This window comes from Abramis brama (assembly GCF_963993115.1).
Source record: "Abramis brama genome assembly, chromosome: 19".
Taxonomy (NCBI): domain Eukaryota; kingdom Metazoa; phylum Chordata; class Actinopteri; order Cypriniformes; family Leuciscidae; genus Abramis; species Abramis brama.
The window spans coordinates 8888099-8911123 of record NC_139981.1 but is presented as its reverse complement, the minus strand read 5'-3'; the positions used below and the strand labels follow the sequence as shown (position 1 = coordinate 8911123).

The 23025-nt window shown below is 38.9% G+C and overlaps 2 protein-coding genes across 3 annotated transcripts in view; both read left to right on the top strand.

Moving 5' to 3' along the window:
• The window catches only part of eif2ak3 (eukaryotic translation initiation factor 2-alpha kinase 3), a 31424-nt gene extending 12676 nt beyond the window's left edge, over nt 1-18748 (top strand). The window contains exons 2-17 of the mRNA XM_084093784.1: nt 323-452; nt 7248-7442; nt 7736-7866; nt 8080-8374; nt 8479-8644; nt 9290-9430; nt 9516-9638; nt 9746-9972; nt 10087-10199; nt 11477-11599; nt 11690-11839; nt 12899-13586; nt 13679-13852; nt 14011-14112; nt 14644-14706; nt 16856-18748. Of these exons, the coding sequence (XP_083949910.1) occupies nt 323-452; nt 7248-7442; nt 7736-7866; nt 8080-8374; nt 8479-8644; nt 9290-9430; nt 9516-9638; nt 9746-9972; nt 10087-10199; nt 11477-11599; nt 11690-11839; nt 12899-13586; nt 13679-13852; nt 14011-14112; nt 14644-14706; nt 16856-17035 (3001 nt within the window). The 3' untranslated portion in view covers nt 17036-18748. The remainder of the gene's footprint in view (nt 1-322; nt 453-7247; nt 7443-7735; nt 7867-8079; nt 8375-8478; nt 8645-9289; nt 9431-9515; nt 9639-9745; nt 9973-10086; nt 10200-11476; nt 11600-11689; nt 11840-12898; nt 13587-13678; nt 13853-14010; nt 14113-14643; nt 14707-16855) is intronic.
• A 129-nt stretch (nt 18749-18877) lies between these two features.
• Nucleotides 18878-23025, top strand: part of atrn (attractin) — a 53097-nt gene continuing 48949 nt past the window's right edge. For both annotated transcript variants that reach the window (XM_084093781.1, XM_084093780.1), the window contains exon 1: nt 18878-19817. In XM_084093781.1, the coding sequence (XP_083949907.1) occupies nt 19555-19817 (263 nt within the window). In that variant the 5' untranslated portion in view covers nt 18878-19554. The remainder of the gene's footprint in view (nt 19818-23025) is intronic.

Below are 23025 nucleotides of genomic sequence, written 5' to 3'. Positions count from 1 at the left end.
CACTGTTACATGTCATTTTTAGCCAAATTCAAAGTGAATATCCATTTTTCATACTTTACACTTGTAGGATAACTTGAAGAATTTAAAAAGATTTTATTTTTAGTGTTTTATTTATAATTTATCGGCTATTGAACATAACTTTGCATTAGTCATAATTTAAAAGCGGCACACACTTACAACTTCCTATACCTCTCATAATCTCTACCTCAAGTGCAAGCTTGAATATGAAGGCAGTAGGGAAAGGTCTTGTGAACCGTATAGAGTGATGGAAACCCTCTTCACTGTACAGTATGTGAACCTGTGTGTATTATGTGCTTGACAGGGTTCTGGTGATCATTAGCACACTGGATGGAAGAATCGCAGCTCTGGATCCTTTGAACCAGGGACGCAAGCAGTGGGACCTGGACGTGGGCTCAGGCTGTCTAGTGTCCTCTAGCCTCAGCAAACCAGAGGTATTGCACACAATTTCTCACAGCCTTTAACTCTTTCCCCACCATTGATGGAAATTTCCATCATTTATGACACAACGCTTCCCCTCCATTGATGGAATTTTCCATCATTTATGACACAACGCTTCCCCACCATTGACGGAATTTTCCGGCTTTGTAGTCTTTAAAAAAAAAAGGTTTTCTTAACTTTTTGTTTAAAATGTTGCTTTATTATGAAAAAACAACAACAACAAAAAAAAACATTTAATTGGCACACAGCAGCTTGGAATGGTGCTGGCAAAAAGTTATCAAAAGAATTTTGATTCATCCAAGCATTGCAAAGATACAAGTTTTTTTAAATTGTTCATCTGCTGAATGCAATGTCCAAACTTAACAAAACTTATCACACACAGACAAGAGGACATTCTAAGGACGCACACCAAGTTTTGTGAATTTCCACCAATATAGACTGCTACAACTAAAGAACCATTATAACTCTGCAACCGTGTGATCCAACTGCAGGGTTCCCACGGGGCATTAAAGTCCCCCTGTACACACGGAGAACAAGTTATTCTGAGCAAACTTGCTTAGTTTCATGAATTTCTGATGCTTTGTAGGCTAACAGTAAATTCTAAACTATTAGCCTTGAAAGATGGAGGCTGTGATATTGATGCTGTCCATTATAGGCCACAGGATAAGGAATCTCTTCAGTCACTTTTTTTTCTATCAGTTTCAATCCATTTGAATGGAAATAGATGCATTGATCTAGTTCACTTGTATAACTACATTGTACTGACAGTATAGTTTTATATAGTTAGTGTACATGGAAGGCAACATGTAGTATTATAGAATAAATTATAAATAATGAAAAGGGCCTTATAGATAAATGCTTCAGATAAATGAGATTTTGAGCGGCAAAAGATACCTTCACATTTAACTGAAATTGTCCTGTATCATCCTATGACAAGCGATTCATCTAAATTTAAATGTTAAATACGAGTCCACACATACATCACATGCTTTATGACAGACAATAAACATTTTTATGCAGGTTTTCTACTTTTCTTTTAATCTAACAGTAATAGGGAGTAATTTGTTTTGACAAAAATCTCTTCCATTAAACCCGGACGTTCAGTGAAGATTCATGGGCTTTTCTCTAAAACGCACATAAGATACATTTCAATTGGATCGCTAATCATCCACATGGGCCATTAGTGCTTGGACTCTGATGATTGCCGCTTGCAGCTACAGTATATTTGTTCATGGTTTAGGCATAAACTCACTTAGTTTTGATAAATTTTACAAACAACAAGACTTCATATTTTGTTATTTTGCATCTTGCACTTGTATCTTGATTTAAGAATCTTTAGACAGATGCGCTGGAAAACAAGACAATAATACAGAGGAAGAATATCACTTTTGTTCAGTGTGATCAGAAGGTACAGCAAGTTATTTTCATATTCTAGAGGTTGGGAGCAAATGTTTTCAAAATGTTTGTATTTAATTCAACTAATGGATATCTGTTGGAAGTTGTATTTTCAAACTCTGAAACGTTGCTAATACAACTAGACATTTAATTCAGAGAACATATTGACATTGTGTTTCCTTCAATTTCAAATTCAATGTCTTGAAGTCTTAAATTTACCTTCATAAAACCTGCAGAAACCCTGTTGGTTAGAAGTGTTAAACACTTTCTTGTAGTATTTCGCATAGTGATGCAACATGAAGGTTTTCTGCCCAAACATGCAAACGGCACATATTATTCTGTTATTCCTAAGAGTGTGTGTGTGTGTGTGTGTGTGTGTGTGTGAAAAGGCGATGTTTGTTTGAACCTCTTTACCCCAGAAGAGAATGAGACATGGCCCAAAGGAAATTGGACCTGAAACAAGTTACACACACACATACACACACATAGATCACAGACTCGTACTCACTAGAGACTGAAAACTTGCCTGGAGGAAGAACGTTTGGCAGCTATGCACTTAAGCGCCTGTGCGCATGCACACATTTATACAAACACACTGAGAAAACATTAACGCTGCACTTACAGGCTTCATTGGGCATCTTCTAATTTGATGTTTGTACATTATTACATATTAGTTTGATCCATGCAAAAAAATTGCAGTGTCTAAGGATGTAATATGTTTTTTTTCTCCTCTTTCTTTACTTACACTGTGTGTGTGTGTGTGTGTGTGTGAGATTGTGTGATTGTGTTGACCCCTTGTCTGGTTTGGTGGTAACCTGAAATGCCTGGCTGCTGTGGGAGCAGCCTCTCCATTGGCTAGAATCTTCCTCTCCCCTCCCCTTTTACCTCTGGGTGCCTAGCAACCAGCCATTCTGATTGGCTAAAGCGGTGCCTTGCAAGGCACTCTGCTCAGTGATTAGAGCAGTCTGCCCCTTTTTGATTGGCCCTCGCCATGGCGCCAGTAGAAAGCAGTCACCTATAGCATGCCTCAACAGTAGGAGAGAGGCCAGAAGTAAACAGCATTGTCTGCAGAAACACGCTGTCACAACACAAGGGGGAGGTGTGATAGAGAGTAAGAAAGAGAAGGATGAGAGGAGTGAGGAAGAGAGAGAGAGAAATAGAGAGAGATGGGGGGTGGAGAGGATACCACTGACAGTGTGGTGTGACTCATGCTGAGAGGATTGAAGAATGAGGTAATGCCTTATGTGTGGGATGATGTCATCCATAAGAATGCTGACCCCCCCCCCCCCCCCCCCCATCCCAACAAACACATACACCCCCTCCCATCTATTAATCTTTAGAGTGAACAGTTGTAATTAATGCGCTTTAATCTAATGAGACAAAAAGCTGGTATTTCTGCACACTATTCAATGCACAACAACAGCACAGCATAATTTTATTGACACAGTGTCGGGCTTGTGCTGTAGACAAACCTAAGTTCATAACATCAATAGAACCTCCAAAAAAACAGGCCAGGTCACATTTCACACCATTAAGAAAACCGTCCCACCACATTCCCATCACTGTAATGTTTTACTACAGTACAGTACAGTTTCCTGTTTACTGTATTATAAAAAATATGTATCGTTGTGATGCTTGATTTCGATCGTTTGACAAATGTTTTAGGGTGTGCGATTTATTTATTTTTACAGTAAGTAGAAGTTTCTGGTCTGTCAACTGCATTACAGTTCTGTATCACTTCACCAAATTATTTCAGTTATTTCAAAGTCCATTCAAAGATGTTTACCAAGCAAATATGACAAACAAAAGGATAAAATTCACAATTTCCATGTTTTCCTTATGAAATTAACTTTTTGCTTTGTCTTTGTACACTTGCTTTGTAAAAATGTCTTGAGGTAACCATGGTATAAATAAAATAATTGACAAGCCGATGACTTATTGAAAAATAATTTACACCCATAATGTAATGGCCACTCCGCTTTGTGTCACAGTTGCATTTACCTCTTCGGGTGTGTCTTGTTTTTCAATAATTCAATGGGCTGTCGTCAATTATTTCTTATTTTATTGACTACGTATGTCAGTGATGTCAACTTCTGATGGCACTCTGAATATCTCAACTGTCGTAAAAAGATGCAAAATAATACCAAAGCAGGATCAGCAGTTTCATAGTAATGTTGCTTAGTCCTGAAGAGAATTAGCATTTTCAAGCATTTTCCTTCAGGTGTTTCTAATAGATTTTTAGAACAAAGGTTTTTGATTTGATTAAAATCAGGTCTGTCAACCCGATCTCATGAGAAAATTGTATGAATTTTTGTATGAATTTGTATGATGTGATTTGTATGTAAAAATGCGTTGTTGTTTTTTATGGTCCAACCCTAAAATTAACCCTCAGTGGAGCGTAAGCAGATTGTACGAAAAACGGTGAATGAGATTGTTTGAATGCATATTATGAAGTTGCCACCAATCTGCCAAAATGTCAAATGGTTTAGTTCAAGTAATGTTAACCACAGACCTTATACTCTTAAATTGAAAACCGTGACTCTGAAACCCATCGATTCCAGGTGCCTTACACATTGACGTCACAACTGAATAACTCAGTTACGTTAAACTGTAAATGTTTTGGGTTGTTTTTTTTCTTGATGGCATGTCATCTGTAAACCTAAGTGTTTATTTTATTTAAAACTATATGTAGGGTGCACTAAAGTGATTTTCGTGCTGGGAGGAGTGTGAAATGATATGTTGTGTTTATGTGAGTATGTGTGTGTGGGAGATAGAGAGATTAGCGTTGAACAGGGAAGAGAGAGGGGATTGCGCCTGGCTTGATGTAATGCTATGTGTCAGACTCAGTGGAGCGCTATCATCTGTGGGAGGTCATTGAGTACAGAGGGATATCCTGCCTACATAGACACGCTTCATACTCAAACCTGCTGTGATCCCTTAAGACAAGGGCCAGACTGCCTTTAGCTAAGTCTCTCAAATTGAATGTGTCAAACAAGATTCCAGAAGTCATTGCCCACAGCTGAACTGAGTATTTGATTCATGTTGGGCTGCTACAGGGTTCAGTCTGATATAATATTTTCTCTGCCCCTACATTCCCTAGTCATTAATGGGATCATAACAGCAGAGGTGACCAGATGTTTGCTGGTTGAAAATGATGGCAATATGCATTGCCTAATTTGAAGGAAACTAAAGACGCCGGTTGTCGCTCAATGTGTGCCAGTATATCTGGGTTTGTTGGGCATTCTGTGATTTTTACAGTCTTCCCCTCTACCATAGTTCTCAAATCTCAATCCTGGGGAACATGCATTCAAATATTGCACAGCAAATTTCACGTCAGTGATTGTCAAATGGCATTAGTTCTTGTTTGTCATAACCGATCATCAATCTGCCCTGATTCCCAGATCTGAGAGCTAGAGAGGAAGATTTTCAGTGAATTGCTGAATTTTCTGTTTTATGTAAACTAGCCTAACTATTATTACACTACAGGTTAAATGAATATTGTTAGGGAATTACTTGCCTGAATAATTAGCATTGACTGTGGTTGTTGCTCTCTTTTTATAGTTGATTATTAAAGGGGTTTTTTTGTTACTACCGCAGAAATAACAGATTCTTGCTTTAACTATTGATGCTACTCAAATCACTGCACATCAAAACTGCACCTTTGGGGCATTTTAAATGAAATGCATCAGCCGTCAACACCAAATTCGCCATTGAAGTGCAGACAAGATCTTTGTCAAGCCAAATATTCCCCATCAGAGAGAGCATTTTCAATACCGGCCTACCAGCAAGCATCCAGTGCATGAAGAAAATAGATTTGTAACATGTCCAAAGTGAGAGGCTTTTTACTGAAGCTTTACATTTGTTTAAATACCACAGCACACTAACATGAGATACTATAGAGGTTAAATTACACTGCAGCCAACCTTTTACATTTACAGCTTGTGGTTAAGAGGTTTAAATGATGTACTTCCTTTCATGCAAGTCATACAATCTCCTTGTTGTGTAATAAAAAGTCATGTTCTGAAAAGTAATTTAATTTCATGTTCTTCAAGGCTTTGGGAGCCATGAGTGCACTAGAATCTTTATATACATTTAACAAACATATGTAGTTCTATTACATTACATTGAAAGTAAAGTAATATTTAATAATAAAATATAATATATAAAAATACTCTTTTTTTTCTTCTTTTAAAAAAAATAATAGTTCAACTGTGGAAGTCAGTTCCAAAGGGTGTCTTTGCAGAGTAACTAATGGTGTACTTCATTACATTAACTAGCCTAACTATGTTCCACTTTTTTGTGAAAAGTCTATCTTTCTTTAAAATAAATGCCATTTTTGAAATAAGTTTATTTAATCCAATGCAATGGCTGACATTTTTATTTTATATTAATTATCAATATGAATCAAGACAAACTAATCACTTTTTTTTTTTTTGCCTACATGCACGTTTTTATAGATATGTAATTTCGTGTAGCTGACACTGTAGATTTTCAGAAGAGCTCTGTTGCAGCTAATGACATTAATGAAGTTCTGGATATCGGCTGGGGTTAAATTCTTGTTCTTCTAATTGATTGACTTTAATTGCTCATTGATTTAGGATGTAATTGGGCTGAGAATGATTGAAGTCTCACCCAACGTGAAGATCCTGTAGAGCTGAAGATCAGGCACATAGATCACATGAGGGATTAACTCAGTGTAGCACAGTGATGAGTCATCATTGCAGCACACACACCACACACTCTTTAAACCTCTTACCCTCAGTACCACTGCAAGCTCTTTACAAGCCCCGCCCACCTAGATGTGATAGACAGATAAGCTAATCTCTTCATTTCTCAGCCAATCACAGTAATTGTTTTCATTTTCCAGGTGCTTGCTTTCTCATAGTGGTTTAGCTTCCTATTGGTCCATACCAGGTATCAAGGTTAGATTAAGTGCAATAGGAAGTTGGTGATCTCATCCCCCCTTCTGTGTCTGTTTGAGCTGAGATCACTTTTTGGATTAGGGTCAGTTACATTACCCTTATATAATGGCCTTTTTGTGTGTGTGTGTGTGTGTGTGTGTGTTCAGGACACTTTTGCCCAATTGTCCATGTTTATCCTTTAAGGACATCTAGGATTGTGTTATTCTTCGGACAGCAGACAGAGTGCCAAATGTTAATGGCATACAGTGTGATAATGCCACACACAGACTCAAAGCTGATTGGTCAGAGTTTCAGTGTTGTCTGTCCCCTTGTCTCTATCCATCATGGTCTGCTCATTGTACCCACCTTGCTGCTGATGATCCGAAACGTGAAATATTTCCCAAGGTGAAATCATGTGCCACTTCAGCTAATTTACTACAACAATCTGATCAAAAACTAATAAAACTCTTATGACCTTTTTCTGTTCCTCAGATTTTTGGGAACAAGATGTTCATTCCCTCTCTGGACGGAGCTCTGTTCCAGTGGAACAGGGACAGGGAGAGTATGGAGGCTGTTCCCTTCAGTGTCGAGTCCCTGCTGGACTCCTCGTTCCGCATCGGAGAGGACACTGTGCTTGTAGGGGGCAAGTCCCTTACTACGTATGGCCTTGGTACATACAGTGGCAAGGTAACTCAAACAGATGTTTTCTTTTTGTTTTTCATTTGTGTGGCGAGCAGGACGAGGCCGAGGGCCGTGAGAGAGCGGCATGAGGCCGGTGCGTCTCGCAGGTGTCGCTCATCAGAGTAATCACGCCACCGGCCTCATGCCGCTCTCTCACGGCCCTCGGCCTCGTCCTGCTCGCCACAATTTGTTTTTTAGAACAATAAATGATTGATGTGCTGTTGTGGCACTCTGCAAACTCTTTTATCATATTGTAGTATTGGTTGTCAGCTTTAACCTCCCTCTCTCTTCCTCTGTAGTTAAAGTATATTTGTTCAGCGGTGGGCTGCAGTCGGTGGGGGGACGAGGAAGGAGAGCCAGAGGACGTACTGTTACTCCAGAGAACACAGAAAACTGTCAGAGCTGTGAGGCCTCGCAACGGGTTTGAGAAGTAAGAAATACCCGCAGGCTTTGGCTTCTGTTGAGCGCTTCATGTGACCTTGCTTTTGATCTTATAAATGAAACCGAGGTAGATTAGATGCAGAGTACGCTGGGCTGTATCAACATAGCACAGCTTGGCAGCTTAATGTTGGAAAAACAATTGTAGAATAATAGTCATCCCTGTAAAATGCCAATTGTTTTCTGTCTTCTCTTCTCTTGGTAGATGGAACTTCAGCGTGGGAAACTTTGAGCTGAAATATGTCCCTGAGATTCAGTCCAACCTCAACTTCCTGGAGGGGGAGGCGTCTAACGGGGAGACATGGCGAGAGGTCAGACGTGAAGCACAGCGTGTCATCCAGGAGGAGACGGACACACAAACCAAAAATCATGCTAATACGCATCCAAACTCGCACACTCAGGTAGAGGGCTTAGACCTGGTCATTAAGGTTTCTGTGCCGGACTGGAAAGTCATGGCCTTCAGCACCAAACCAGAAGGACAGCTGATCTGGGAGCATCAGGTATCACACCTCAACCCATTAGGTTACTATTTAGAGTTTTAGGTGAAACAAATCCACAATTCCTCATTTCTCATGATTTCGTTCTCTCTCTCCTCTCCGTGAAGTTTTGCACACCCATTGCATCTGCGTGGTTGGTAGGAGGGGGGAAGGTAACGCCCATTAGCCTGTTTGATGACACCTCATATAACTCCCACACCGACACCGAGGCTCAGGAGGATGATGACATCATAGAGGAGGCTCGCGGGGCCACAGAGTCCAGCGTTTACCTGGGTAACATGCACTTGACGGTTGTTTTACAAACATGAATGTGTAAGAGACCCTGTTTGCATCTGGTATTGAAACTGGTATCGGCTGAATCGATCAAAAGTATTCAGGTCTAAATACATGTGTATATGGTATCCCAAATGTTTTTGTGATCCACTCACTCAAGTTACATTTGGAGGTGGTCAATGCTAACGCGTCCTGAGCAGCAGGGAAGAACCGCCTACTGGACTGTCAATCAACTGTTATTATTAAAAACGGGCTATAACTTTTGCTTTTAAATAAAATATCTGTTCACTCAAAAAGCTCACTTTAAATTTAGTTATTACAGCTGCTCAGCTGAAATAATAAGCCTTCTGCTTATTTTAAAGTCAAACTTTTATTTTTACAAAGTCAGTTTTTTATTTTATTTGTATTCATTTTATTAAGCAACAAGTCATTTTAACATTATTTCAAATAATGACCACCACATCACAGTATTTCTGTTTTTACTTAATAAATGAAGCATTTGGTGAGCATAAGAAACGGTAGCATTCACTAAATCCCGTCACAGTTTGGGACTCATGTAAATACCAGGTGTAAACGGCAATCTTTCTTGAGAAATAGAGACATGCAATGTGAATCTAAAATGTGTTTTCTCTTTTCCATTTAAAGGGATGTTTCAGGGTCAGCTGTACCTCCAGTCTTCTGTGAGAATCTCAGAGAAGTTTCCTTCGAAGCCCAAAGCTCTAAACGGCTGGAGCAGTGACACTGACATGATGCCACCACCTATAGTCAAATGGAAACCCCTCATCCGTGAGTATATTACACCAAATACACACAAAAGTATGTACTAAAGCTAGTGTGATGTTGTCAATAACACCAGTCCCTTTTCTCCTAGACTCCCCTTCCCGTACTCCAGTCCTGGTGGGCTCTGAGGAGTTTGATAAATGTCTGAATAATGATAAATTCTCTCATGAGGAGTACAGTAATGGAGCTCTGTCAATACTGCAGTACCCGTATGGTAAGAACAACTGTCCTTCAGGCCATTTGGACACTTGGTTTGACTGTTTGTGAACGTGGTTTGAGAGAATTTGAACTCATCACCCTCTTCTCTGTTTCCCAATGTAGATAATGGATACTACTTTCCATACAGCCCTCGTTATCGTAACCGGCGTGATGAGACGGCAGTGAGTGTTCTACTGGAGAAAGATGGAGAGAGGTCACAGGTGAGAAGGAAGGACCCTGTGCTGCTACTGCCGTGGTGGAAGGAGATTTTGGGTACCATCATCTTCTGCATTGCTGCCACCACCTACATCGTCCGCAAGTTCTTCCACCCGCCCACAACATACGCGCGGGTAAACAAGAACTCTTCAAAGTGTACATACACACAAATGGTGTCATGCTTAATATTGTGTCAAATTAATATTAAAAGTCATGCATGTTGCACTGTTCTTAATTCATCTGTGCAGCAACGTAAGGAGTCTGAGACACAGTGTCAAACTGACAACAAGTTTGAACTGGATGTTACAGAGCCGAAAGAAGTTGTCATCACAGAGACACGTCCTTGTGAATATGTTTCTAGGTAATTGAGCATACACTTTGAATTTCATATTGATGTTAACATTGATTTAGGGACTATTGTAAGTTTAACAGTGTAGGAGGGTTACAGAGTATCAATTAAAGAGTTAGTTCACCCAAAAATAAAAAAATTGTCATCGGTTACTCACACTCATGTTGTTCTAAACCCGTAAGACTTTTGTTCATCTTCGAAACACAAATGAAGATATTTTAAATTAAATCTGAGAGATTTCTGTCCCTCCATTGACAGTCCATGCAACTACCACTCGACGCTTCAAAAAGTTTGAAAGAGATTGTAAAATGAATCCATATGAATTAAGCAGTTTAGTCAAAATTTTCTGAAGAGACTCAATTGCTTTATATGATGAACAGATTTCATTTAGTCTTTTATTCACACATAAACATTGATCTTCAGTTGTGTTTCGAATACAGCTTTAGAATGATGTGAGGGAGAGTAAGTGATGACAGAATTTTCATTTTTGGGCTTATCCACTGCCAAAAGTAATGTCTGAAATAAATAAATATTAAGAATCAATGCATTAAAAATATGAATAGGAAACTAAAAAGCATTAGAAAATAAGTTTTTTAAAGTAAATGGGCTACTTGCACATGGTATTAACATAAACGATTAATCAATAACTTATTGTTAATTTTGACAATGAACTTAAAGTTCCATATAATATAACACATTTAATATGTAACTCTAGCTCACACCATTGGTTGACCCAATGTCCAGCTTAGTTGGGTTGCTCAAACGCATTACATTTCCATTTGGTGCTGCTAGAAATGACAGACTTTACCTTTAAATGATGGTTACAAATGCCTCAGTCAGACCTACAGTTGGAGTTCATCTTTTAAATAAGGAAATTCAAACCCATATTTTAAAATAGATTACACTTGTTTGCACATGGTACATTAGAGACTTGCAGTTGCTGAATGTGGAATGCACAGATGGCATCGTGATCATATTTTACTTTTAAATTCCCTGGGCTAAATGCACAGCTATTATGACTCAAGTGCTCTTGCTGTGCAGTTTATTTGTTGTTTGTGTTTGATTTGTTTTCAAGTGACATTTTAAATTACTAATTACAGTATGTAACACTTTGTTTGTGTTTTAATCTCTGTGTGCTCTGATGTTGAGCTCATTTGAACACCGACACACACGGCTGTTTTATAGTACAACATACCATTGTCCTTTTTAGTGTGGTGCTTTAGATCAGCAGAACATAAAGTCCACATGACTTTATTCATAATTGATTTGGGTTTGTTTGTGTGTATCAGATACTTGACAGACTTTGAGCCAGTTCAGTGTTTGGGACGTGGTGGATTTGGTGTTGTGTTTGAGGCGCGCAACAAGGTGGATGACTGCAACTATGCCATCAAGAGGATCCGTCTACCCAACAGGTAACAGTCAACACAAAACTTTAACGCTCCATAAAAAGCATGATACAGGTGTCTGTATGCTTGTGTTTAATGCTGTGATTGTGATTGTAGGGAGTTGGCTCGTGAGAAGGTCATGCGAGAAGTAAAGGCTCTAGCTAAGCTGGAACACCAAGGCATCATCCGTTATTTTAACGCTTGGCAGGAGAGTCCGCCCCAGGGCTGGCAGGAGGACATGGACAAACGCTGGCTCAAAGACGCCAGGTGTGCAGAATGCTCTTGAACATAAATACATTTGTGATAAATACAGGGTTGTTGCGGTCATGGATGGCCAGAGATATTTTAAAGATATGATTTCTGGACCTGTAAAAATAATGAAAACTACTCTAGTTAATGTACATTTTATGCTAGGATCTAAAGTGTTTCATTATCTTGAATATTTAGATATATTGCAGTCTATTAAAAGAATTTTCATAATGGGACAGTTCATTGAAATGCATCAAAATAGTATAAATATCAAATTATTTGCATTAAATTTAAAATAAAGTTGCAGCTGCTGCCTAGCAGTTAGTACATGCACATTGAGTCATAGTGCTCATGTGAATGACACAAGTTTGAATTAAGCGTGCAACATTTTCTGATTACTTTCATGTACGTTTACAGTAGTTTTTGTATGTAAATACATATCCGTTGCTCTGTCTGGCTATCTATTATCTATCTTTCTGTGTAACTATATGTCTATTATTGGTCTCTGTCTGCTTGACTTTCTGTGTCTTTCTAAGTATTATTATTATAACTAACTATCTATTATTTGTATGTCTGTCTTTCTAACTGTAATATTTGTCTAACTATCCAACTATCTGTCATTTATCTGCTTGTCTAGCTATCTATTGTCTGTCTGTCTGTCTGTCTGTCTGTCTGTCTGTCTATCTGTCTATCTGTCTATCTATCTGTCTATCTGTCTATCTATCTATCTATCTATCTATCTATCTATCTATCTATCTATCTATCTATCTATCTATCTATCTATCTATCTATCTATCTATCTATCTATCTATCTATCTATCTATCTATCTATCGTCTGTCTAACAGTCTATTTTTTGTCTAAATATCTGTTATGTATCTGTCTGTCTATCTGTTGTCTGTCTGTAACTATCTATTATCTGTCTAACTATCATCTGTCTGTCATTTATCTAATTAAATTATTTATTTATTTGTTTATTTATTTTTATTATAAATATAAATCAGGTGTATTTTAGTATAAGGAGTGAAGTTTTAGTGAAGCAAAGACATTAATGGGAATGATTTTTGTTTTTTTCTCAGTACTGCTGACTGGTTACTGAGCTCTCCTGACCACATGGAGGCATTCTCAGTCAAGGTTCCTGTGGCCACTCCTTCTCCAGTGGACTCCTCATGCATGTGTGCGGCCGATGGGGACACAAGCGTGTGCATCGGGGATCAGGTGTGTGTGGAAGGTCTGGGACCGGACAGTATGATGTCAGAGCGTGACAGTCAGGCGGACCCAGACGCTGTCCTGGAGGTCTCGGATTCCCCCCACTCTTTTGAGCTCTGCCCTCCCCGCACAGTTGCTCATGGCGACTGCACTTCTTCCTCCTTCGATATAGTTTTTGAGGACTCAGGCTGTGAACACCAGGACAATGACAGTGACCTCAGCGGAAGTACACCTGTGCCACCTGCGTGCCTTTCACAGTCTGGCTCCAAAACCCAGCGTAGTACATCATTGGGACCACCCTCTAACTTGCCATCAAGGCCCACCTCTCTGAGCCTGGCCCCCAGCACCCCCTGCCCTGTCACGCGGCCCCCACTCACACCTAAGGTCTACTTGTACATTCAGATGCAGCTGTGCAGGAAGGAGAACCTGAAGGACTGGATGGCCCAGAGGTGTTTGCCTGAGCTCAGGGAGCACAGTCAGTGTCTGGATATCTTCCTTCAGATCGCAGAAGCTGTGGATTTCCTGCATGGCAAAGGACTTATGCACAGAGATCTTAAGGTAGGATGCTGAAAATGAAGTGTGATTGCAGTGAGGGGTTTTCCCAATGCAAACCGCTCTTTCATTTCCTTCTCTTTCTCTTTCTCTCCCAGCCATCCAATATCTTCTTCACAATGGATGACGTGGTGAAGGTGGGAGACTTCGGACTGGTCACTGCTATGGATCAGGAGGAAGACGATGAGGAGCTGAGTAACCTCACACCAATGCCAATGTATGCCCGTCACACTGGCCAAGTGGGCACCAAACTCTACATGAGCCCTGAACAGGTCAGTTCCAGTCACTCTCTGCACAAACTGTACACAATTTAGAGTGAAAACAATGCTGGTGCTTGTTTAGCGTAAAACAAGCAAAGGAAAACGATCAGATTTCTACTTGGAAGAATTTTTTTTCCCCTCTCTCATCTCTTCCTTTTTCCCCTCTTTAGCTATCTGGGAATTCTTATTCTCACAAGGTGGACATTTATTCACTTGGCCTGATTCTTTTTGAGCTTCTCTGTCCATTCCGCACCCAGATGGAGAGAGTCAGGGTAAGACCGCATATATTTTAAGGACACTACCATTCAAAAGTTTGAGTTGGTAGTATTTTATGGTTTTGAAGGAAGTCTCTAATGCTCACCTAGGCTGCATTTAATAAAAATAAAAAAAAAATAAAAAAAACACGTTAATACTGTGAAATATTATTACAATTTATTTACAATAACCCTTTTCTATTTTAAAATGTAATTTATTCCTGTGATGGCAAAGCTGCCATTACTCCAGTCTTCGGTGTCACATGATCCTTCATAAATCATTCAAATATGCAGATTTTTGATGTTCAAGAAACCTTTCTTATTATTATCAATGAATAGCATTTATTTGAAACAGAAATATTTTGTAACATTATAAATGTCTTTACTGTCACTTTTGATCAATTTAATGGATCCTTACTGAATAGAAGTATTCATCTTTAAAAAACAAAACAAAAACTTTTGAACGGTAGTATTACTCATGTGAATACAAATAGAATATTGAATTATATATTGTACCGATTGGTAAACATCTTGCTGATTTTCTTTCAGACTCTCACAGAGGTCAGAGCCCTACAGTTTCCTGCTGCTTTCTGTAAGGCCAATGTCCTGGAAGTAAGTTTGTTAGTGTTTGTGTGCCTACACTGCTGGGTATTTTGCAATGGAGGTGGAGTGGGAGTGACTGTACTATTGGGGAAAAAGTGAGATGAACAACACTTCTGGTGCCCCCTATAGGTGCAAGGTTACAATTACAACATCAACATGTCCAGGCTAATGTATGTTTTCATTCACACAACAGCAGAATGCGGTTGTCAGACCTGTTTTAGAACACTAAATGTAGAATGTTAAATCAGTTGTATTTAGAGCGTACCACAATGCATGCACACGTGTTTCAAAGCAGCTTCATAGAAAATTTCGCCTTAAAGGTGCCGTATGTAATTTTTTTTGACTGTACTAAAGCATAAAAATGGCATATATTTGCAGAGATATAGGAAATGTGCTCAGTTCATACACTTGTTTCTCTGAAAAACAATGCTACAGCCAGTTATTCTACTTTCAAATGTGCGTTCCATGTCGGAATGTGTTTTTGGTTTGGTATGTGTGATCCCGCCCACTGCCAATTTACCCTATAGTATTTCGACACCCCAGGTTGCCAGTTGGCAGAAAACACAGCGTATTGCAGCCATGGAAGCCAGCAAACGAACTGGGTCAGAGATTGCTGATTCTATCTGACCTAAAAAGCCTTGGCATCCATATTAAAAATCTATACGACCATAGGCATATTAAACACGGATAAATCAACTCATCAACTTACAGTGTTAGGCTTGTCGCCTTCCATTGTCAAATGCGCTTGCTCCTGTTGCGTGTCCTCAATCTTGCAACCCTTGTGAGCGTTGAGTCTGAGAAGGAGGGGTGGGGGAAACAAGTTTCTCTAATATTTGGAATTTTAACCACTAGCTGTCAATATAACATACTGCCCCTTTAATGACCCATGTGAATGAGCAACTGTGGTTTTGGCAAGATGTCCAACTCTGAAGGAAATAGTTTTGTTCACCCACAGTCATTCACTTTCAGAAAATTAAGACTGAACTGATGAATTTACACTCACAACTATTGTATTGTATGGAAAATGGGCTTGACTTGGGTTATTCCTTCATACAGACAGTACTTAAACGGATACTATAACCCAGTGGTTCTGGGATTATTGTTTTTTTGCCCCACACAGTTTGAAGACCCCTATATAAAATTAACAGAACTATAACTCTAATATATATTAACCATATTATATAATTCACAAAATCTGGTAGTGTTGATATAAGTAAATTAAGAAATTTCAAGAACTGTTTTTCAATAAAAACAATAGTTTTTTCAATGTTCTTCTAGCATTTGAATCAAGTAAATTTTTTATTAAAATTTTATCCAAGTCATCCAGTGGTCCATTCGGAAGTGTGCCGAGGCCCCCTAGTGTAAGCTGTTGTCAATCGGTCACTTTATAAATGATATATTATTAGGAATTATTCCACACACTAATATCCAGTAATGGTAAGTTACTTTAAAAAAGTAATTAGTTATAGTTACTACTTACTTCTCACAAAAAGTAACTGAGTTATGTGAATGTGTGAAATAACTTGGATACCCCCAATATTAAATATGTTAATGAAATGGACACTAAATAGAATAAATTATTATTATAAAACATTGTACACTAATCTACACTATTTTAAGGTTACTGTGGGACGTGAGAGACACCCATTAACTTAAATATTAAAATATTATCATTACAATAGTTGAACAACAAAACACAATAGATGGTTTAGAACTTTTAATATTTATTGCACAGACCACAACTGGCCAACAAATAAGTCTAAAATAAATAAATAAAATAGTAATAAAAAATATACATACAACTACATACAATATAAAACTCACACACCTTTACAACTGGTAGACATCCTGTATAGCCTACTTAAAGTATTTTCTTCCTCACAAAAGTAAACAGTTTAACAAAAAGAAGACACACTCTGTCTCTCTCGCGCACTGTCGAGCGCGCTCTCGGACACACTCGGGTCTCTCTCGCGCACTGTCGAGTGCGCTCGCTGACACACTCGGGTTTCTCTCGCGCACTGTTGCCGCATTTTATTGCCAGTAACGGTAATGGCGTTGTAACGGAGGGACCAGTAATTAGTTTGATTACTCGTTACTGAAAAAAATAATGGCGTTATTCCCATCACTGCTAATATCATTGTATCTGTTTGTGTTTCAGGCACAGATGGTGCGTTGTATGCTGTCCCGAGTGCCCGCGGAACGCCCAGAGGCGTCAGAAATCACAGAGGCCCCTTTATTCCAGGAGCTGGAGATGCCCTGCAGAATCCGACCACGCACTCGAACGTACAGCGCTTCGTCTGCGGGACGACCGTCACGACAGATATCCTCATCAAATTAGAACTCCCACTCAAAGACACACACATACTGTGCCTCGTCTGCGGGATGACAAACACAACCTGTCACCACCTCTTGCAACGCACACCATTCTGATAAAGAGCAGATAAACTGAGCCCAACTAAACAACAGATCATTCCACAAACCTCTACAACTGGAATCACACACATCGTAAACATAATTGAAATTACTGCCCACTGTGGCATTTGTGCCAAGGGTGTTCAATAATTAACAAAAAGGCCCCATTGCATTTCTTTCAACTCATAGTCAACCAATCCCATGATTCCAAGCTCCAGAAGCATTTTAACACATACACACACACTTGCAGTAGGAGGAGAGTTGTTGTATTTCCAGTGCTAACGAATGCTGATGAATGACCTGCCTTTGGACACCGTTCACTCTGCATGTCTTAAACGGGAAGTTGTGCGACGCGTGCTTTCCTGTCCAAACGGGGACATCGGGGAGTTCTTTTTCTCCTCTAATGTAAATAGGCTTAAATACCAAGCAAGAGAGGCTTTGTGTGCTTTAAAGGTGCTCGTTCAAGACCGAATGCACAAGTTCAGAGGCATTATAGCCACTCGCTGATACAGTGTTAGTGGTTAATGTGCGCATTACTTGATGAACATGAATCTGCGTATGACTGAGTGGATGTGGAAATATTCAAACTGCCTTTAAGCTGGACTTTGAGACACGAATGACATGTTAGTGATGGTCAGTATGAGACTTAGAATGGAGTGATTTGAAACGGAGACTTTAAAAATCATTCTGTAAAATACTTCATGTCAGTAGCACCCCGAAAGGTAGTTTACTGGATCATTTAGAACATTTTCTGAATAAGAAAGAAGTGCTTTGACTAATCACACAATAGGAAAGGATACAGCTGGAGGAATCACTTCGACCAAATATTCAGCACACACCCTTAATTGTAACATATCAGGTAATTACTGATTGTATGATTTTTCTTACCGATTTTGATTAAAAGGAGTGAATTTTCTTTTGTACATGATGGAATTTTCTGTATAGTGACTGCTTTTTATGACTTTTTTCAACTTCTATGGATATTTTTCCTAAGAATTGTTGTCAAAGTTTGAGAGAATGGCGATAGAGTGGATTGTGGTGACGGATTGGATCTCTGTGGTCGCGTTAAAGAGCACCGGGTGCCTCGGCACCTTCAGGAGCAGCTTCTGTATGTATGTGAATACTGGTGTGTTTCCTGAACAGGCCATATGCTGCAGAACGGATTTGAGATTATGACCTTTGACCCTTAAGCACGAGGACTGCATCCTGTAATCCACGTCAGGGACCACTTTGTGAACCTTTCACCTTTTAACCTGTGAACCCGACCCAGTGAAGGCAGCAACGAGTGCTGATCCTGTTCAGATCACTGTGGCAAATCCTTCCAACAGATCTTTCCCTGTCTAATAATTCATAATAGTTTCAGTTTGTCCAATGTTCTAAAGATGTTTGTTTTTTTGTTTTTTGTTTTTTTTCTGTGACTGTTGAAATCCCGGGTTCATGTTCTTTAGCCGAGCCATGTCTCTTGCCGTTTATGTAAATATGTTTGTTTTTATTTATGTCGACTACAAAAATCAGTCCGTTGGATTGGTTGAGGTATAAAATAAGGTATATGAATGCACTTCATCCAGTGGAGTGCGTTGAAATATTGTGACTTCTTACAAGTCAATAATGTAATAAACGTTCTATGATGTTTGTAAAAGTGTTTTGTTTGTTTTTTCATTTAAAAAAAAATCTAACATGAATATACACTAATAACAATTTTAGATGCACTATGCTAAAATATAATGCAACTGAATTTAGTCCAGGTTTCAGCAGTTTGCTGCTGTAATACATGCTATAAATCTAAAGCTATTTTTCTTAAATTAAAATCTTGATGTTGAATTGAAAATTATTTGACATTCTTTTCTTAGAACTGGTGAATACCACAAAGTGCCACAAGGGAACGCTGTTTAACTACATTTATTTTTTACAGACACATTTTTTTGTCTGTAATTGATACACCAGAATTGTGTGGAAATGAACCTTGTCACAAACAATTCGCATTTAATATCAGTCCTTTAGAAAGATCTGTAGAGAATCATGCTTTTTTTAATTTGATGTCCCAACCACGTAACGTTATATATATCCCACACAGAATAAAACCAATTCTACTGCATTATACGTACCTATTATCATATTGCTTTATTCCTGTAATAATTCATATTATGGCAAATGTTTATATTATTTTCTCTGAGCCAATTTTCATAATTACTTTATTAAATTCCGCGCTCCTTATCAATCAATGCGCACTTCCGCATGTCGTCATTTCCGGGTGTCAATATGCGTCTCGGCACTGCAGCGATAAGCATCGGTAAGATGTGAACAAGAAAAAAATATATAAAAAATCCTCCTCCAAAGAAACCACGGGCCGCCTACAGCATCGACGATACTGCTATCCTTTGTCTCCCATCATCCGCTAGGCATTAGCAGCGGATTCGTCATCGTCTGTCAGCCGTTTCTGTGGGAATGGCCGCGGAGGTTCGGAGGGCCCTTGGCCGGGGTTGGTGTCTCTCGCACGGCCTGGCTCGCGTAGGCCTTCACGGCACTGTTCTGCGATCTATTCTCTTCATCACAGCCCTCAGCGGACTGGTACGTCTGCCCGCGGCCACGGAGGCGAAGGAGTGCGATAAGCCGTGCTTGAACGGCCAGTGTAACACAGCCAGCGGCGTGTGTGTATGTGAGCCGGGATGGGTCGGGGAGCAGTGCCAGCACTGCGGCGGCCGCTTCAGGTGAGACACAAACGGCTCTTATTCACAGCTGATTCTCGTGACATTGACACGGACGCGTCTAATGCGTGAAGTTCGTTCAGAACACTCTGTAACTTTTGTCAGGGACCGGTTCATCCATGAAATATTAACAGCGTATCATGAAGGCTCATGTTAAGGAATTATGAAGATATAGCCTACAACCTGCGCTGTTTGGAATCTGATGCTCATTAGAGTCAGATACTGTCATTAGAAACTGCTTTATGGTGTTAAATTTAAGTCTAAATCAAGTCTTGAAGCCCTTAAAGTTTATAAATAAGCAGTGTGCAGTGGTGTTCTGACATTAGGCAAAGTCCTCACTGCTTTTTAATGTTTATTTCTAATCCAATATAAATTGTTGTTCCAGTTATACTTACTGTTGTTGACACATTTTCCCAGGTTAAATAGCCTAAATAAACATTGTTATTTTTACGCTATCCAAAAATAGTTATTGAATTTTGTATTTTTACATGACGCTTCACATTTTACATGAATTCATGTTTTATTTATTAAAACAAGCAACTCGAGTGTTTCCTGTTAGGATCAGTATCTGATGATACTTTGACAAAACATAGTTGTTGTTGTTAATTGTTATGTTCTTATTTACCTCATGTCGTTCCAAACCCGTAAGACTTTTGTTAATCTTCGGAACGCAAATGAGGATCTTTTTGTTGAAATCTGAGAGCTAAAGCGGTAAAGTCCAAATTTCTCGATCGCTTTATATGATGAACAGATATAATTTAGTCTGTTATTCACATATAAACATTGATCAGCGAACATAAACAGATTGATGAACGAGCGAGCGAACCTGATTGATGAGCGAGAATGAACCTCATTGGTTCTTGCTGAAGCTCAAACGTGCTGCGTAACACGAGAATGAACCTCATTGGTTCTCGCACCTCAAGCGTACATGCTTGAGCTTCCGTTTACCACAACTGATGTGTGAGTTTATGAACTTTATGAACTTATTGAAGGGTCAAAGTGGTAGTTGTGTAGCTGTCAATGGAGGGACCAAAATCCCTCAGATTTAATCAAAAAGATCCTCATTTGTGTTTTGAAAATGACCAAAAGTATTACATTTTTGGTTGGGTGAACTAACCCTTTAAAATGTTGACCCTCATGACAATCACTGAATATTTTGCACCCAGTGGTCATCAATAATTGTTATTGTCAAAAATGATTCGAGTTTCATACTAGGTTGGTAGTGTGATTCAACTGTTCTCGCAAAACATGTTTTTGTAACTTCTCAACAACGTTGGCATAAAACTGACCAGATCAACTTCACTGATGTACAGTATGAACTGTAATAGGCTATTATAAGGTTTCTTTGGAATAGGATGTTTGCCACATGCTTCTCCATCATGGGATGTGTCTCACTGATGGGCAAAGTCTGGCAGAGACACTGGTTACATTGGAGGCTTTGGGTCATGCAGGGTGAATATGGCTCCAAATAGCTGAGAAGAGACAGGCAGACTGAAGCCAAATGATCATGTGGTGTCAATCACGAATCTTAACACAGCCACGCTGGAGGCAGAGACCGTTCATAACATTCTACTATTTCATCTCGGATCAGGAATCTTCCTGTCTTCCTAATGATAAGTCAATGGAACAGAGTGTACCGGTAAATTAAATAGTAGCTCTGTTTTCCAATATAGATCCCTGCCAAGGACGTGTACTTTGGGTATATTGTGGGCACACAATCATAATCATAATAATAATCATTGTTTTGACTCTGCTCGCAGGATCTTTCGTAATCTGACTGATCTGACAGTGATAATACTCAGTGTTGTTATATAGTTTTCAGTAATTGATATAAAGCTACAATAAAATTAAACTTAAAAGACTTGTTTCCAAAAGATGTTTCTTGGCAACTTACTGACATAAGTTTAAACTGAAGTAAAAGTAAAGCAAAATAGAAATATAATAAACAAACTAATCAAAATGGCACAACAAAATAACTCAAATTAAAATGAAAATTGGCTGCTGTTAAACAAGGAGTTGATCATGCTGTAGTGTAACAACAACGATCACCAGACCATTGGCATTTTTTAACAGTGTTGTTGTATAAAACCATATGATTACTTGCTTCTGATACTTTAGTTGAACCACTTATTATTGCCTCATTGTTATTATATATGTATTTTAAGCAATTTTAAAGGCTATTGTTCAGTTGGGTCTCTTTTTATTACCACAAAAAAATTATCCGATTAATCTACAAAATCGACTCATTACTCGATTACCAAAATAATCGTTGGGTATGACAGCCCTAGATTAGTTAAAACATTTCAAAATGCACCTGTATTGTTTTGTATTTTATGACTTGCGGTCGAATAAAATACTTTTTTTCTAGTCATATTGAACGTTTCTTAAAAATAGTGTTAAGTGATCTCTGTTAAGTCTCACTCTCCTGAACCCAATATCGTGTATCGTCTAATCATGTGAGCTAAGTGTATTGTCACGCCCCTAATAAAACATAATTTCCCTACAATAAAATTGTGGTCAGTGATAATGCTGAGTGGTTAGCCAGCTAAAAAAGTCAATCTCAAGCTCTGGATAAGACCATGTTGTATGTGTGACTGTGACTTTTGAAATGGAGAGTCTCTTGTGTGTGAGACATGGTGTTTTCAGATGTTACCATGCTTAATGGGGATTCTAGTACCATGGTAATACAATATTTCTGGATATCATGTTTCTTAAACATGTTTATTTTTGGAGGCCCATATGTGAATATGCTAATCATTGAGTGACAGTGTCAAAGTAGCCTATATTTCACAGTACCATAGTAATGCTACAATGCTTTTGAGTAAGAAGAGTGGAGTATTTGTGAAATTCAGTATGAAAGAGCCTACTGGGTCGTATCACATACTGCATTTTTTTTTCTTATATTAATGGGTATATATTAATAGAATTTGTTCTATAAAAGAGAGGATGCAAATTCCGTATGAAAGCGTGATGTTGTATGCTGCGTGTCGTATAATTTGCTGGCCAATTCATAATTCCTTAACACAATTATCAGCAACAGGATCTGCTTTACTAAATGGCCTCTTTTTAGTGGATCATTTGTTGAAGTACAGAAGCCTGACTGTTTCCTCCACACCAGCCGCAAACACATGAAACATCCATTCCTTTCCCAGAATGTCGCTCTGACCGGAGACAGCATTCCTGCTAAACACCGTCTGATGGTTTGTTCTGT